This window comes from Heliangelus exortis, chromosome 13 (genome assembly GCF_036169615.1).
Source record: "Heliangelus exortis chromosome 13, bHelExo1.hap1, whole genome shotgun sequence".
NCBI lineage: Eukaryota > Metazoa > Chordata > Aves > Apodiformes > Trochilidae > Heliangelus > Heliangelus exortis.
Window position 1 is genome coordinate 10,532,595 of NC_092434.1, and position 18,295 is coordinate 10,550,889.

General features: G+C 41.9%; 3 protein-coding genes across 6 annotated transcripts in view; 1 reads left to right on the forward strand and 2 right to left on the reverse strand.

Moving 5' to 3' along the window:
* URI1 (URI1 prefoldin like chaperone) overlaps window positions 1-10,843 on the reverse strand; it is a 42,076-nt gene extending 31,233 nt beyond the window's left edge. Inside the window, exons 1-2 of one of the 4 annotated variants that reach the window (XM_071756799.1) lie at window positions 10,700-10,836; window positions 6,253-6,342 (exon numbers count right to left, since the gene is read on the reverse strand). In XM_071756799.1, coding sequence (XP_071612900.1) covers window positions 6,253-6,342; window positions 10,700-10,771 — 162 coding nt within the window. In that variant the 5' untranslated portion in view covers window positions 10,772-10,836. Of the gene's footprint in view, window positions 1-6,252; window positions 6,343-9,874; window positions 10,163-10,699 lie in introns of those variants that run through there. The other 3 variants (XM_071756803.1, XM_071756800.1, XM_071756802.1) reach the window with 3 other exon arrangements.
* The window catches only part of POP4 (POP4 homolog, ribonuclease P/MRP subunit), a 377,629-nt gene that overhangs the window by 217,087 nt on the left and 142,247 nt on the right, over window positions 1-18,295 (reverse strand). The window lies entirely within an intron of this gene.
* Window positions 1-18,295, forward strand: part of C13H19orf12 (chromosome 13 C19orf12 homolog) — a 252,445-nt gene that overhangs the window by 134,352 nt on the left and 99,798 nt on the right. The gene's annotated exons all lie outside the window — the stretch shown is intronic.

Below are 18,295 nucleotides of genomic sequence, written 5' to 3' on the forward strand. Positions count from 1 at the left end.
TTAAGGTTAAAAGCAAATATACAGACTTCTACAGGACATCAACTCAAAAATCTAGTTCATACTATTAAGCCCATTTTGAGAGTCAGGTTTGCAAAAAGGAAGACAGCACAGCAAGGTCTGGTAACAATGCTAACACACAATGGAGCCCACCACAAGAAAGTAAAAGTCAGAGCCTGTTCTATCAACACCCTTCATTCTTTCATATTTGGCAGCAGTTGTGAAGTACACAACATAATTAAGCATACAGAAACCTTTATGAGATCTTCTAAGAAAGTTACAGTTTAATTGCCCCACTGCAGATGAAGACAGAAAAGACAGAAAGCCTTCCATTCCCAACACATGACTTTCCATGCATGAAGTGAGCTAAAAGCACAAAAAGAAAAGCCCTGAAAACCATAAGAGCAGCATGTTCATTAACCTCTACATGATAATCCTTTCGTAGCTGCATATTAACTAGTTACATATTCACAATCATTTACATTATTTAGAGGACCTTCTATGAAAATTTCCAGGCTATATCCATTAGCTACAATGTTAAAGGTTACAGAAGATAGTCTACTTAATGTTGCCAGGAAGCTTTTTTAATTAGTAAATATGTAAATTGGGCACATATGCTTTTTATGTTTTTAAAAAATAGTCCATCAGTAAAACACCATAGAGGCATATGCTGTTTCCATCACCCTTTATCCCCTAAAAAAAAAAAAAAAAAAAAAAAAAAATCAATAACACCAATCAATTTTAATTTAATTCTTCTTCTTTGATATAATCTCTCTTGAAGGGGATACTAAAGGGTGGAACCAACAACAAATCTTTTCATTTCAGTGGCCAGCATAAAATGAGACCTTTTACAGAAGTGCTAAAATATACCACCTTAAAAAATGTTCCACATAGCAATTCTGGAACTGAATTCTATTTTAAAAAACAGAGAATAAATATTGAAAAATACATGGAGATCAATTATGCATATTTCCTTTATTAGGTCAGTCCCACTGTTTGGATAACAACTGTTCTTACCACAGCAAAGAAACAAATGGATAAATATATAAACACATCTTTGATTCCTTGCCTTTAATCAAACACTGGAAAACCGTTAGTCTATCTTCCACACATAGTTTATATCTAGAGTTACAATTAAAGAATGAAAATTCCCTTCAAAGTGAATAAAATAAACGACCTGTTTGTTCATTTGAGTTCAATTTGTCTGGACATCTAGTGCCACCAACGATGCATGACTTTTAAGACATTGTAGTGGAAGTGGTAGCAATAAACTCTAAATTCTCCCCTTTTAGGCATAAAAATGCATGAGTGTGAATGTATGCAGTTATCGATGGCTTATCTGCATACTAAAATATTTATTAAACTAGTCTTGCAGTAAACTTAATATTACCTAATCATGGGGCTGGTTATTAAAACAGGATCCACTGTTGGAAAACACATTCCATAGTTTTAAAAAAAAGCAAATGGGCAAATACCTTGTTTCCTTCCTTTCCTCCAACAGCAACTTCTTAAAATTTTGTGTTTCTCAAGCCCCTGACCAGATACAAACCTGGGAGATCCACAAGTGAGCCCCCTGGGAGTGCACACACCTCTGTGGGCCTGCAACCCCCAATGTAATTCCTTCTGGATTAAAAACAAAACCATTACAAGGAGTTTTATGCTGGAGGAGGGTAGGCTTAGGTTAGACATTAGAAACAAGTTCTTTAGTGTGAGGGTGGTGAGACATTGGAACAGGCTGCCTGGGGAGGCTGTGGATGCCTCATCCCTGGAAGTGTTCAAGACCAGGTTGGATGGAGTTTAATGGGGGCTTTGAGCAACCTGGTCCTGTGGGAGGTGTCCCTGCCCATGCAAGGGGCATGGGATGATGTTTCAGGTTTTTTCCAATCAAAGCCATTCTATGATTCATTAAAGCAGGAAATTATGCATTGCTTGCTCTCATTACTACCAGGCTGAACTATTCAAAGGGAAGTGGATGTTATGGCTTTCAGGGTATCTCGTTTCCAGGTTTCAATGCAGAGTGACAGCAGAGTGACAGCAGAGCAGAAAGATGAGCTTTAGAGCTACAAATCACTTCCCAGGTGTCCCCCCATTCCACGGTTCCAATATGAACACCAGGCAGCTAGCAGGCTGGTGACTCAAAATCATCCCCAAAAAACTCATACTACAGCCAAAGACTTCATTAGCTATCTGAAGGCAGAAAATTCATTTTCTCTATAATAATTTCTTTCTTTCTGATCTATTGATTTCTATTCCACCTTCTCTGGCATCTTCCATCTGAAGAGCTCAAAAACTTTTCTGTGAACTGCAGTGTACAGCACTTCAGAAAAGCACTGCAGCGACTTTTGCAGGCTGAGTAACATCACCACTAACACTGGTCAGGAACAGGGCTAGAAGCAAAGCCAGATCTAACTCAGCAGCCACACACTACAGTCACTTAGCACAGTTTCCTTGGGAATGAAGGCAGGCAAAAGGGAGAGGCTGTAGCACCTGTACGTGCCCATGGGTCTCTAACTTGATTTATTCTACCTTTCCCCATTATTCTACACCTCATGCACATCTTTCTTCCACCTCATTTTTCCTTACCTATTGCTTCTGCACATGCTCCTTGCTAACAGCTGAATGTAATGGATGGTGCATGAATTGCCCAGTCTCCACTCTGAGACTATTTTATTTGCATGGCTCTTGAAGGTGGAGAGCATGTAGATGAATGTCTCTCTACTAAGTATCTAGGCACTGCCTACAAAGGTGAGAGGTTTTAGCACACTGAGGGTCATTCTTCTCTCATCCATTCTGCACAGCACTAAGGCAAGCCTCCAACTGAGTATTTGTGTCTCAGCTCCTGAAATACTGTAAGCAACAGAGCTGGTACTGGTATCATCTGTAGACAGTTTCCAGTACTGAGTGTAAACCTGCTGTATCTGAGTCACACAAGTATGTTCAAGTCTGAAGAACTAAAAACTGGTGTTCTTAAGATGGAAGTTAATTTCAATGCAAATTATGAAAATAAAAATGCCCCTTCAGATTCGGTGTTCCTAAATGAATGAGAGGCTATTTCCATACTTGTGGGTATGAACATGGAAATCTGCTGCATGGCACAAAAGCCATGTTTCTGCTTAAACAAACTGCAAGTGAGGCATCTAAGAGGCCAAGTAACTGTGCTGTTTGTACATGCATACTGGAGTATTTTGCTGCAAAACTGTGCCTCACAATCTAGCTGGTCTTCTGAAATTAGAAGCTAGGGACACAGATCTAATCCCAGCTCTGATTCTATTTCTTCTATATGGCCTTGAGCAAATCACAACCTCTCAGTCTACATTTCTTCATCTGCAAAATGGGGATAATAGTATTAACCTACCCACCTCAGAGTGTTTAATGATGATTAATTAATGTGAGAAAAGCACTCTAAAGATGTAAGAGCACTATATAAGTGATAAAGCATTATTTACCACTTGAAAAGTAATCTGAATAAAATCAGATATGCAAGTAATTTGTTTACATGTAGCAATAATATAATTTGTGACTATTTAATCTTGAATTAGTCTCACTTTAAACATCCCTTTCAATCACACTTCCAGTTACTTAAGGAGAATGACAGTATAGAACACTTTTTGTGGAAGCAGAGCAAGTAATGAGGTGGTAATTAAAGTAAGAGTCTAATAAAGTCTAAAACCAATGATTTGCCTTCAGGACACTGTCCCTGCCATTTGGGACTGTGTAAATATCTCAGTCTCGACCTTGGTTCTGTACTTCAGAACCTTCCATGAACTACAGTGGAAGTGTATGTTGGTTTTCTGAAATGCAGATCCATGTTTGCAAGGCTTATGATAAATCCAAGATAATTTCCACTACTGACCTAATTCAGATGACTCCAACTCTGAACAGTTTAAACTGCTTAACCTTCTACATTCAGCTGTTTACTGCAGTTGATAAATGCACCTGAGTTGCCTCCATCTGTAAATGTTTGCAGTATCAAAACCTGCTCTGCCATGCAACTCATGCATGAGATTTCTCTGTCACACCCCCAAAACCTAAAAGTTTACCAATGAAATAACCAGTTCACAGCATGACTTCACATTACAGAAGAACACTAATAGGTGGTCAAATATTTAATCATCTCTCGGTAACAAGGATGTAACAAGCCACACGCAAAATAAACATGTAAAATTAATTTTCATTTGTTCCTCTAGGAAACTACACACTACTTGCCTAAAACACAGCAACCACTGATGAAGACAGAATTAACATTTACACATCTGTTTTTCCCAGAGCCTCATTTTCAATTAAAGTATGAAATAAAACTATTAAAAGTTCTTCAGTCTGCTGGCACACTGTATGATCTAATGGAAAAGGAGGCAAGCATTCTGAGCTCTCATATTCATTTATTAAATCATACTACTAAAATACACTACATTTCAACAAATTATTAACATAAATTCCCCTTTGGGTACAACCTTTTGCCTTTTGAAGAAAAGTATTTGAGAAAAATACTGAAGAAAAAGAGACTGAAAGAAATTAGAATCATGGCAAACATTTTTTCTAAAGAAAAAAAGTACTTTAAAATATAGCCACAATTTTTACCTTTCCCTACAAGAAAACAACTGCAGATTTACTATTTTTTATATTAATTGTGTATACATGAGTGGGTCTCTTGGTTTTGCAGAAAAAATAGTACATAACTATTATTTATCAATAAATACAAACTAAATTCTGACCAAAATTATTTTTGAGAGCTTAAAATTCAGATGAAACATATAAGAATTATAAATCAGATAGAGAATGCCCCCGCTCCTCTATTACAGCTGTAGTTCTGCCCTCTCAAAATTATTTTATGTTGTGACCACTGCTGTGTTCATATGTCACAAATAACTTACTGTTACCTTGCAGTACCTGGACACACACACGTAAGGGTGGCAGCCCCCTCCCCTGTGACAGCCAGGCAGGCAGGGTCAGCTCACAGGAGCCAACACCCTTCTTCCCTGCCTCCAGCCATGAGTTCCCAACTCCTTCATACTGTTCTGCTGCTTGCCAGTCCCCTTTAGGAGTCTCCTTTAGGAGTCATTTCAGCTCACAGGCCCAGCAAAAGTCCCAAAGTCAGTAGGATGTTTTCTGCTAAGTAAAATTAGCCCTAAACCACCTGAACTAGTGCTGGTGAGGTACAAACTGGAGTAAGGTCTTGTCTCTCCCTAGTAGCAATTCAGTATCTGTGTCATGTAACCTCATCTTTGAGACAGAGCTAAGGAACTTATGACTTAATATTTTAGCTTACTGCAGATAAATGTATTCCTGTGTCTACACCATATCCCAGATAGCTCAGGTACTGGAAGAGCAGCAGACAAAAGTAAGCACAGAACTCCCAGACCTTACTAACCAAACATCTCAAGCAGGTTTTGCAAGTTTTGATGCAATCTACACTGCAACAACTATGCTGCTAGCAATACTTGAGTTAACCAGTTTAGAGTTGACATGAGCCGTGGCACATGTCTCCCAGACATACCTTCAGGCTGTGCTACAACATTCAGCTGCAGTCCTGAGTAAAGAAGCCATCATCCCTCTCCCTGTCTCCAGCTACCAGGGTTACCCTTCCAACCCTGACACAATTGGCTGGCAGACATTTGTGATGCTGCACAATCAACAGCATTAGGGAACCACACTGAATGAAAAATAAACTGGAAAGGAAGGAAGCAAAAGGAGGCAACGACAAAGTTTGCTTTTAAGCTGGATCCCAACCCAGGCCACTGAGCAGTGTTACAAATGTGCCATCCTCAAAGGCAGAGCAGTCACAAAAAAAACCTAAGGTTAAAAAACTGTTCAACAAATTAAAGTCACCTCCTTCCTGGATAACTCATTAATGAAACTGACAAACAAGCAACTCAGACTGTTGCTCACAACTGTTCCCAGCACGAGCATGGCCACAATTCAAAGGGTCAGCTGTGCTGGCATTTGACATGACCCTTTTGGCCTGTGTTACTGGATTCCTCTTAACAAACAGAGGTCTGATCACAAGTGTCAGTACAAGAGTGGTGAAGGGATTCAACCTTCTTACGACAGTGAAATTGCAGCTTCTGCTAACAGCCAAGAGGAACCACAAACCCAGCGACCACACAGTGCAGCTCAGTGTCCTAAAGCTCCACTACTAACGAGAACAGTCTTAGGGCCATGGTTGCTGCTCTGAGGGCTCAAGATGGCAAGCTCTGAGCAAGCATATCCATCTGCTAGGCTGGGGCTTCAGATAAACACAAATTACAAATTTACCACCTCAAAGGGGGAAAGAAATGTCCATGAGGCATGAGGTACCCAAGTCAATCTGAGAAAACAGGTCACAAGCATGATTTCTGGAACAGAGACCTGCAAAGATATTAGAGATATTAAAGATGACTCTCAAACAGTACTCTGGTTACTACACCCAGAGAATCTGTAGACAGACAACTTAGCAGCATTTAAATTTTGTGGATATAATCTCAACTACACATTTTAGTTACTGAAGAGGCAGGACATACACAGACATGCCCAATCCAAAATAAAGGTAATGCTCTTTAAACTGTGAGTAGTTAGACTTGAATTACCATTTTAAAAAATCTTATTTAGGATCAGTTAATTTATTTCACAATTCTTAACACTATATAAACCATGGGTGACTGCAAAAAGTAAAAATTATGATCAATTAACACTGGAGGAACAGTAAGTATTACAATGAAAGCTTCCACATACTAACTAAATTTAGACCTTTTACTTGAAAGCAGCACGTAAGAAAACATTATCGGAAGCCATTATAAAAAATGAAAGGACAGGGTGAAGTGGATGTCACCACAGGTTTCCTAAGCTTCAGCTAGGACCTTTTAAAGAGGAGTATGTCAAACCATGCTTCAGACACTACGTTAACTCCTCTCAAACAATTACTGTGCAAAATGAAGTCCTACTGCAGTGTTGTTTCATTCCCAGGCTCTCTCTACATTCTGTTAACATGGATGCAAGCTGGAAAAAGTGCTATACCCTGAGAGACACTGGACTGGAAAGCATGTGGAATCTCATCTGCTGAGTCTGCAAGCAAGCAGTTCCAGATTTCTAGTGGCCCCTGCAGCAGCATGAAGTGCACAAGATCTTACTCAGTTTTGCTGCTCTTTTTCAGACTGCAGGAACAGCTTTAACACTGCCAAGTTACTGATTTCGTAACACAAATATTACTTGAATAAAACTTAAGACAGAAGCAGCTGGCCCCAGAAGTAACTCACACAGGAAGAAAAAATTTAAAGGAGCATAAGTTCAGAATTCTGTGATCTGTTTCCTTGTAACTCACCTATAAATTGTTTAACTGTTAAAAAACTTCAGCTACTCAGAATCTTGAAAACAACTTGGCAATTAAAGATCATATAGCCCCACCTTCTAAATTCATAAAAATTAAGAATATGTCATAACACACAGTGGCCAGTGAGTTACAGTAACAGCTGCACTGAACTGTGCTTTGATGTCATGCTGACTGACAGGAGATTCACTTCCTTGTTCTAATTTTCCAACAAGGAAAATAAAAAATGTGTTTATCAGTGCAATGTAGGGAAAACAAAACAAAACAAAAGACCCAATAAATAAACAAACACACACACCACCACCCCAAAACATAACAAAACCAAAAAATAACTATTGCCAGCTAACACTGGAATCCTTTAGATTCTCCATGCCTGTGTTTGCACTCTACAAATGTCTCTTGGGTCTAATTGGTTCTGTAATGTCTCCCTTTACATGTATCTTCATTGCACTGCTCAGGAGCTCTAGAACACATCAGCCCACTGCAAAGTCACTGTCTGTACAAGTCTCACCAAATGATATGGATTTGACTTGTCAACTTCCTATCAGTCAGTAATCCCAACCCATTTGGCTGTAGGATTAAACGTATATCAATTATCATGTTTAAATGCAGGCTCCACAGCACCAGAATCTACCTTTTTAAATATTCATTTAATAACTCCTGTACTAACTTGCATTAGATTTAGCACAGTATTTTCTGCTAACATATATTGCTTTTGAAAGTAATCCATGATACATACGTTATATTCTTCTTACAGAAATATTCAAAACTTTACACAGGCACTGTGCTTCCAATGATGGTCTTTATCATGAAAATTACAAGATATTCTTCTATAATTTATCCCCAAGATACACATTCTAAGTCATGTTTTTATACAAAGTGCCTTTAGTGGGAGCACTGAAAATTGCTTTTAACATTTTGGTCTTACTATCGCTACAAATTAATAAGATGAAATCTGTCCAACAGGCAAGCAGTCCTAAACAAGAATTAAAATTACTTTTCACCAGGGGTCCTAAACCTGGAAGTTTCAGTCTCAATCAGATTAGAAAGTCATGAACATCCTGTTCTTTTAATATTTTTAAACAGGAAGGAAGCCTCGGTTCACGTGGAACCGTGAGCAGAGCAGCCCTTTAGCACTTAAAAGCTCAAAATCATAGCTGAACCAGGGTTGTACAACAGCCTGGATGTTAAAATAACCAACCACAATTCAAATATTCTCTTTAATTCTGCAGATATATAACGCTGTATTTCACTACTGCACTAAGGGTTGCCCTCAGACTAACAAGAATTAGTAGGCTTCTTTATGCTCAGTCATCATGGGGATGACACAACATCACAGCAATAAAAATAATTGTATGTGTTTGCTTAAATGCCAATATATATATACATATATATATACATACACACACATGTATAGAGTTCTGGCTAAATAATTTTACTATTTGTTGGGATGCTCTTGCTACTATTACTAGTTTAATAAAGTACTGGAAAACAAATTCTCCTTCATCTTTGTGCTAAGACCAAAACATGAGCCCTCAATTTCAGTAATTTTGTGAGAAAAATATGAATCTCTGAAAAGAGGCAGCTGAAAAGACCTCCTCCATCTTAAAATACAGTATTTTTGTAACTGAAAACACTGTCATAATCCAATTATATATATTCATTGCATAGAGGGAAAAGTCTACTGTATCTTCATTGTGACACTCCATTGTAACCAAGATATGTAGTTCTTTAGAATAATTTCATATCGAAGTGTTCAATTTTTTTTTTAGCCAATTTGCAGAAATTATGTAAAGTTTCCCAATGATAAAATATAATTTTGGTACACCAGCCTAACAGAGGCTTAATTAATGGTCTCTTGGGCCTCTTTTCCACTGGAGCAGATCTGTTTAAGAAGTGTCTTAAACTTGCTTACAGAGAGGTCTTACCATGAACTGGGATAATTCTACGACAGACACCCACTTACACATTAGACCTGACTGACACTAATGTACCAGAGAAATTATTCTTCACCAAATTCTGCTACCTTGAAAATTAACTGAAGGTGTCCAAGCAAATGAGCTACTATCACCAATTGAGTATAATGTGTTACTATGCAGGCAGAATGGACGACGTGGAGTATTCCAGCAGATCCTCTTACTGTCCTTCCACAGTAATGGTTGGTTGGATATGCAGACCTCTTAGTAATGACCTAGTGTGCTACTCATATGTAGGTACATTTTTGCGGTGTTCCAAATAAGGCAGAGTTTTTACACCACAGACAAGTTATAATAATTTCTCGATAATTTCTCTTAGCTACACGAGCGTGTGACAAGCCAATACACACTGAAGTTAAAGCCCTCCATTACCCTTGAGGAGCTCCAATGTGCATCTTTGATGTAGCTTTGAAAAATTTTAGTCATATGAGAAAAATTAGTAGAAAAAATTAAAGGTGTGCAGACTGAGCAAACGTACTTGGGCAAACCACACCACACGTGACTGTGAGGTCCGTGGTGACTCTGCACCCAGAGAGCTCACTGCAAGGTGGGGATCGATGAGCCCCAAACCACAGCCACTAACCCAGCAAGGCCCACTCACCTCAGCTCGGGTATCAGTGTAGCCTGCAGGTAAAGGCTATCACGAGTTTCATACGGTGGCCACGCGTGGAACAGGCCTCCAAACTCTCAGGATTCATTTCCACGGGGGGAGGCTGTCTCTTCCAAACCCATTTCAAACATAATCTATCTCTTTTTTAATGCAAGCCACGAAACATTTTTCATTTTGATACACCTACTCCTCAGGTTGGCCCACAGGGCGAGCCAGCTCAGAGACACCCGCTGGGCCTTGAGCGGGGCCTACGTGCAGGACCACGTTAAAAAACGGGAGGCCTGGGCCTGCGGCTGGAAACCCCACAGAAAGGGGCACAACAGCTGTGCTTATGTAACCGTGACGTCCCGCAGGGGCTGCCGGGGAAAGCGGCGGCAGCGGCCCTCAGGCTGTGGAGGGACAGGCCCGGTGCCCCAAGGCAGCCGCCTGACGCCTGCCGATCCCAAAGGCCATCGCGGCAACACCAGCCCGCTAAGGGGCCCCCGCATACAGCCCGCCTCCCAGCGCCCTTTCTCCCCGCGGAGGCGGTCACACGGCGGAGAGGCCCCGGCCCAGTCCTCCCGGGCCCTGAGGGTGCTGCGGGTCCGTTACGGGTCCACCCCAACCCCCGGGTCCGGGCCCGGCCCGCCTCGACCGCCAAGCGTGACGTCACCGCCGTCACGTGCCCGCACGCAGGCCGCGGCGCGTGCCGCCCGGGGGCCGCCACCCCGGGGGGGCTCCCCCGACCCCCCCCCCGCACGCCCCCCGCCCTCTTCCCCAACCGGCCCCGGTCCGGCCCGGCCCAGCCCGGCCCGGTGTGGCGGCCGCGGCCTTTACCTTCTCCTGCTCCTGGCGGAGGCGGCTCACCATCGCGGGGCTGAGCGGCGAGGCGCCGCCGGGGGCCTCCATGCCCGCCGGGCCGGGCCGGCAGTCTCTGAGGGAGCCGCTCCGCGGCGCGAGGAGGGCGGCGAAAGGGAGAGGGCGGCGGGGCCGGACCGGACCGGACCGATCCGCTCAGCAGGGCGAATGAGTCCTATAGAAATGTTTGTGGAGGGCGAAACGCCGGCTCCAGAGCCGCATCCACGCGGGGGCCGCCGCCGCCTGGGCCCGGGGCGCCGCTGCCGGGAGAAGCATCTCACACTCGCATTCTGGGCCGCGCCGCCGTCTGGGCCCGGCTCCCGCTGCGCCGGCGGGCCGGGAGAGCGCCGACTGCTCGGTGCCGGCCGCCTCCTGCCGCCGCCTGCCTGCTGCACTCTGGGTAGCCACCCAGCCAGCCAGCCCGCCAGGCGGCCCGATGCGCCCGCGGGAGGCACCCGGCTGCGAGCCGCGAGAGGCGGGCGCTCCCCACCCCCTGCCCGGCCCGGCTGCCGACGGCTCCCCCCGCCGACGTGGGGGTTCGGCTGATACTGCCCGGTTCGGTTACCCACGCACACACACAACCGCAGGGACCGCAGGCGCGGGTGCCCCTGGCCCTGTTGGGAGCACAGGCCCAAGGCCCTTAGGCCTTGGGTTCAGAAAACTGAGGCATCGGTTTGTCAAGTGTCCTGAGGGGCTGGGTAATCCTGGGTACGCCTGAACACAACTGCGTGGCCTTTACAAACGGGGAAGGGATGTCGCAAGAAGCGGTCTCGGAATGCCTGCTCTGCTGAGTTTACGTAGTCAGGGCGTCTGACAGTGAATAAACAGTAAGTTGCTGTAACCCGAAGGATTGCAAAACATTGTGAGATTCACTGAAATCCCTTCAAGCAGCACTCAGGCTGCCTACCTGGAAAAGTTACTGCATGGGAAGCAAGTGGCAGAGAGCCACTCTTGATAGTAATATGCAGTAAATTCATCAGCTGATTTCATGAATGGCATTGGGCACATCCAAAGTACCGTGCTGGTAACGGAACAGAGCCATACTTGAAGGGCACTGCTGAAAACCTGGATAACTTTACATGGTGTTTGATCAGCTGCAGCAACATTGTCAGGTGGGTTCAGTTACAGATAGACCTGATGACTGCTGCACCTTTCCCTTGGGTGAATAGGGGTTTGTGAACACCCAGCATAGGTATTTGCCAGCAGAGTAGCAGGGCTTATATTGTGCTCCTCAAAGGCACTGGAAGGCACATCCTAAAGTGGAGGCACAAAGGTGCATTTTCCCTACCTTTAGATCCGTGGTTTCCTTCTTCAAAAGAAACAGCAGTTTATTCCTATGAGCAGAACTAACCCTGTATACCTCACAAAACAACTGCTTATGTTGCATGTTGTATGTTATGTGCTATGCACTTTTCTGTGTCCATGTTCCCATCCCCCTTAAAGAGCTTGTTAAAGCTCTACAGATGAGGAATTTAGAAACAATTTTCAAAGCATGGTTACTCAAGCTGGAAGCTAGCTTTTAGCCAGCTTCCAGTATTGCAAATAAAAATTTGCAACTGCAGCTGGGTAGTTTGGTTTATGAAGTAACTACATCCATAATCTTCAAGAATAATTGAAAGTTCGCTGAAATCTCTGGCATACATTTGTCACCAAGGCATTCTGGATCCTCTGAATAGACAAGAGATGTCTGTATATTGTCAGTAGAAAACAGCAAAATAATACCTCAAGTTTCAATAGGTTATACAACTCTTGTGTTCTTTCTAAATACTCATAGTAAATAACTCCTTTTCAGCCTGCTTAGAATCTCTTCTAAACTTTTCTCCAATTAATAGGGCTTGCAGAGTACATACAACAAACATGGGCAATTTTGGAATGCTCTTGTTGGGTCCCATTTCATGCCAACTCTATTGGAAGACAAAACAGATGCACAACAAAGATATATGTCTTATTTTAGATTTTAATTTTTGCTTAACATACCAAAAAGGCACTTAACTAACAAAAGAAAGGAACAAAGTAGGAATTCTAAATCACAAGACACTTTTCTAAGCAGATTGTAAAGGCATGCAATCATTTCTCTTGTTTGCTAGTCCGAAGGCTTTGCTGTTTCACATGCCACTAATACATCATTTAGTCACAAAATGTATTGCACTGAAGACTTCTGACACTTGGCCAAAATAAGAGGCTACATCATTATCAGAGTAATGACTTTACATGTTTGGTTGTACTGATGATAGTATGGAATAGTTTACTGGATCCTTTTGTACATTTGGGTTTTTATCTGCCAGTGAAGAAGTGTTCTAATAGTGACAAACAGATGGGAGACAGCAGTTGCCAAAGAGGAGCACAAAGCCTGATTCTGGATCACATTCTTTTGTACTTATAACCTGTACAAAACCATTGTCACTAGTGAAACGCTCTGGAATATAAGTTAAATCAACCCAAAACTTGGCCTTCTAAGCATCAGATTTTTGTTTACTACATTAAATCTTTTAGATGGCCTACCAGATGATTTTCATAAAACCTTGGGGAAAGCTCTGGAGAACTCTTATGTAATCAAGTAAGACAAAGGCAAATAAGCAAAGCTTACATATTCTCTTCCATGTGGATGGCTCAGCAGTCAGCAGATACATCTCTACTGGAGCTGGAGATGTGGCTGCTTGCAGAGCTCCCACCAGAACCCAAGCTTAGGAGCAATCGGTGTCATTGTTGGGTTTGGTGTAAGCGTGTCAGTTCTACCTGTGAGAGGTCAAGTTCAGTTTGCAGCAGAGAACCTCACAGCAGGGCTCTGGGGCAAAGGATGTTCTTCTAGGGCAAAGAAGTTGATGCCTTCACCCATACTCTTTAAATGTCATTCACCCCACTCCACAAAGAAGTCAGGCACAACAGAAGGGGAAAACAAGGAGAGGACAAAAAGAGGAGGCAGCAGCCACTGTTTCTGCCAAGAGAAACAAAGGGGAAACCATTACACCTCAGTTTTGCAAGACCAAAAACTGCAGTTTAAAAGCAAATTGCAACAAAAAGTCATGGATGAGGACAAAAGGATTAAGAACCAGGTCATCCTTGGAGCTCACAAATGTGTGCTCACACATGCAGACTTACACAAAGAACAACAGTTTCTTTTGGATTGGCTGAAAAATGAAAAAGTGACAGAATGGGGCTCATCATTATCAAGTTGGAAAAGAAGTTAAGCTAAGACAGACCTCTGACAAGAGACATGCGTCTTTGGAAAACATCTTGGGGTGTTCAAGAACCAAACTTACACACCTTCAGGTTCAGTTTTTCATCACGATCATGTAATAAGTAGGTTGATGTTAATTTGTTTCTTCAGGAAAAACAAGGGACCTGATTGTGTTACATTAAGGTTGAAGCTACTGGACCTTGAAGTCTGTCAACAGAGTGTGTCACGTTTCTGCATTAGCAGTGAAGAGGAATCTGAATTTCCATATTGGACTTAGTTGGAAATTACCCATACACATACACACGTATCTGGGAGTAGTTTTTTAAGAAAATCTGGGACAGATTATAAGATTTCTGGTGAGACTATCTATAGAAATTCTATTTCCTGATCCAAAAGACATCTATGTAAAATACATGGTATCTTTAGAAGGCAAGATAGCCAACTCTTAGTGAGCATTATGTTTTAATCTTATTAGGAGTTTGATAATAAATATTTTTTTTTTTTTTATAATACTATCATGCAATAAAGCTCAGGCCCCTCACAGCAACACAGCTGAGTGCACCTTAGGTTTTATACCGTGAGCGTTGTCCTGGCTGGTTTAATACATGGAAACCTGGATGCTTTGTGTGCTTTGTAGTTGCTTCTGCCATCTTTGATTAGTATCACCTGGAAATCCCAGCTTTTCTGAATGTAGTCACACCCAAGAGGAAAGCCAGACTCAGAAAAGATTAGTGTCACTTTGCTTTTTCCCCCTCATCTTTTCTCTGTAAAGGAGGAGAGCTTTCTGATCATGGCAGTATATTAGTAAAGATAGCCTAGATAGCTGAATGCCTTAAGGGCTTCAATCTTTTCTCATATGTACCAGTATTAGAGCTGGTATAACTCTGTTGACTGCAATGGTGATTTATACCTGTATCAGTGAAAGTAGAATCATGTTTTGAAGTTTGTATGAGGGATACTATAAAATTTGTTCTTCTAGCTTGTTATACAAACAGTACCAAATTCACATTTCCATTAAAGATAAAACTGTGACATTAAGGTTGTCTTTCTCCCAAGCTATTTACTCCTGTACTCATTTGCTGAGATGATGATGAGGGTGGCAGAGCTGGAGCAGTGTTGATACAGACCCAGGCAGCAGATATATAGCCATTTCCCACTGCAAATGCAGATTCTTTTCCAGCATTTGGATACACAAACTCTCTTCAGTGTAGGAGCCAAAAAACATGCACACACAAACCAGAGTTGGTAGCACATAAAATTCCTATGAAGGTCTGCATTTAACTTTCACAAGCTAAAATAAGGCTGTCAGACTTAGGCCCATGATAGGGTGTTTAATACAAGTTGTACATCAGGTCCAGGCATGAGCCACCTGGACCAGACCCACAGAGAACTCTCAACTAGAAGTGACCTTGCTAAATACTCAGTAGGTGTATTTTTCTGCTAATCATAGATCAAGAGCAGGTTGTACTTTTTGCTGTACCTGAGACAGCTAGCTTGATACTGTAAAACTCAGAAAGTTGTTCCTTTGAAGGCCCAAAAGGAGATGCTTCAGTGAAATACCAAATTATATTGAGCATTACATTTTTAAGAAAACAACTGGAATAAATTATGACAAACTGAAGGAAGCCATAAACCACTGTCCTCTGCTTCTGCTGCTATTACAACTCAGTTCTGCATGCCCTTTGTTAAGCATGTAATCCCAAATTACTAAAACAATCCTCCTGGCTTCAGTGGAAGTGCTTACATGACCATGAGCTCTCTTCCAGGGAGAAAGATTCAGATGACTTGTCTAAGGAAGACTTTTTCTGGAGGCTCTAGGCTGAGGAGACTTGTAGCACAATTTGAACTCTTTTTGCATCACCAGATCAAATCTGGCCCTGGTAATGATGGGAAATCATTACCATCTGAATTCTAATCCATGGCATATGTAATAAGGACTGGGTGGTCTCATTATAGCTTCTAGGAGAGTAAACCTCATCTCATAAACCACCACTGCAGGTGGCACTTAAAATAGAGATCTCTAGGCTCCATGGCATAAATCCAGCATTTTTTACCACTGCTGAATTCACATAGCATTTTAAGAAAATGTAACAGTCAGTTAGCTTTGTGTTTTCTGAACCCTTAAGATTTCCACTGTATCATTATTTAGAGGAAGAAAAAAACAAAAAAACCTTTAAGTGCATATTCCACCTTAAGTGGAATGATGATATAAACTACAAATATTTGAGTGAATCTCAGCGAGGTGACCCCCAGCCACTTATGCTAGCAGTCATGGGCCCTGAGGAGGAAAATGGTTCCAAAGGTACTATCCGTGTTTTCAGGACACGTGTACAAATAGATCTCATTTTATACAACAACAAATTAGGATTGATTAGACCCCTCCTATGCAAAAGATGAACAGGTATTTCTACATCCTTCAGCAAACCAAATGTTGATCAGATCTAGTGGAGTGGTATTTTTGGAGACACAAACTATTTTAATCAACCTGAACTGGACACCAAATCAGTTTACACGATGAGCCACAGTCTGTATCTGTTTACTTGCACTTACTCTATTACATTGCAAGGAAGTTACAGCCTGGCCATCTTAACTCAGTTGTATTTCAAAGTAAACCTGGTCCACTCTGCTACAGAAACAGCAGATATCCTTGAGCTGGCATCTCCACGGTTTAAAATTTGGATGGCAAATTATAGCTAGCCTGAAGCCCAAGCAACAGCCAAAACATCATTGCCCATGCTGGCAGGACTGGAAGGACAGCACTTCTGAACACCTGCTCAACAAGATTTTTGATCAGATGTGGTAGCTCAGTGAAGGGGAGTTGCAGCAACATTTACCATCTTCAGGAAGCAAAGTAAATAGGGCTGTTTCTGCATGGAAAAAAAAAAAAAAAAAAAAAGAAAAAAGCTTTCACGCAGACACACTGCTGTTTGCTAAAAATAGTCAGGCTTTCTTCTAAAACAAGTTTATGACATGAGAGGTCCATGATAGGGGAGTTGCTGTTTACATACAAAAGTGATGCTGATAAACAGAGAAGATAGCATTGTAGTTCAGTGAAGAGCAGATAATATTTTTATGATTTGATTTCAATGTATTTTGAGTGGTTGTTTTTTTCCAAAGTCATCTAGAATTTAGGAGACATGTATTTATATACATAAATCAAAATAAGTGAGGAAGTGACAGAGTAAGGAACTAAAGACTTTCATTAATGTGTTCCATTTTGAAATTATAAGAGCACAAATGCACAAAATCTTGAAGGCCTCCATCCAAGAGAGCACTTACATGTATACTTAATTTTAGTCTCCCTACAGTCACGCTTTGCTGGATTGAGGCATAATAATGGTAAACTTCTAGGCCAAATTCTGGACTGAATTCAGTAGATGCAGATGTCTTTAAAAGGAAACAATATGTGTATGGAGAAATCACATCTCTAGACACGCATGCCTGATCACTTGCATTCGTGTTCTGAAATTGTCAAACGCATGAACATTTGTTTCCCCAGATTTAAAATACTTGCCCTATTTAACACAAAGCCACAGAGGTGCTTTGCTTTGCCAGCAGAAAAAATGGCCTCTGCCCAGAAGACCTGACAGTCTAAAATTTAAATAGATGAATAGCCAGTAAAACATAAGAAAGGACAAGAATGGAGAAGAGTCGGAGTAATAGGCTCAAACGGTTGTTCATTATAGACATGTGCATTTTGTGGTTGCCAAGTTATAAGTTTTAAATATAGAAGTTTACTTTTATGTAGAAGTAATAATTATTAACAGAACACAAATCTTAGGGGGCTCTACAGATCATTTTGACAATCCAGAGTGAATGGGGGTTTTGCCACTCATTTCAATAGAGTCAAGCTTTTACTCCATGTTTCTCCTTTAACCCATGTGTCCCCGAGAAAGACTGCACACAAATACTTGTTGCCCACGTCTACCCTGACCTGTATAGCTTGGAAACTTGTAAATATCCACTGATTCCCTACTCTCAGAAGGGGGATTTGTCATTCATTGCACAGCTGTGAATGGCAGCAAGCCACACAGCAGCAAGCCCTCCTCCAGCCTTTCTTTATAACCAGCCCTCCTAATTAACCCTGCTAACATCCAGAAGCCAAGTGGGAGACTCTTACAAAAGAGGAGTTGCTCCACGATACCTCAGCTCCAATCCTGCAGTGCCATTTTAAGATGAAGGATGTGCAAACACAGCAGTATAGCACTGCTAGGTAGGAACTGCCCATGCAGATGGCCATGCTCAGAGCTCTCATCTGCTCCCACTCACCCCAGGAACTGTAAATGCTGTGTACCCCTGACTCCCATAGGAAAAGGGATTTAAAACTGTCAGACAGCAGCTCTCACTATTAACTTTCAGTTTTGAAACAGCTGAGAAGTAGAGGCTTTGAGGAAATC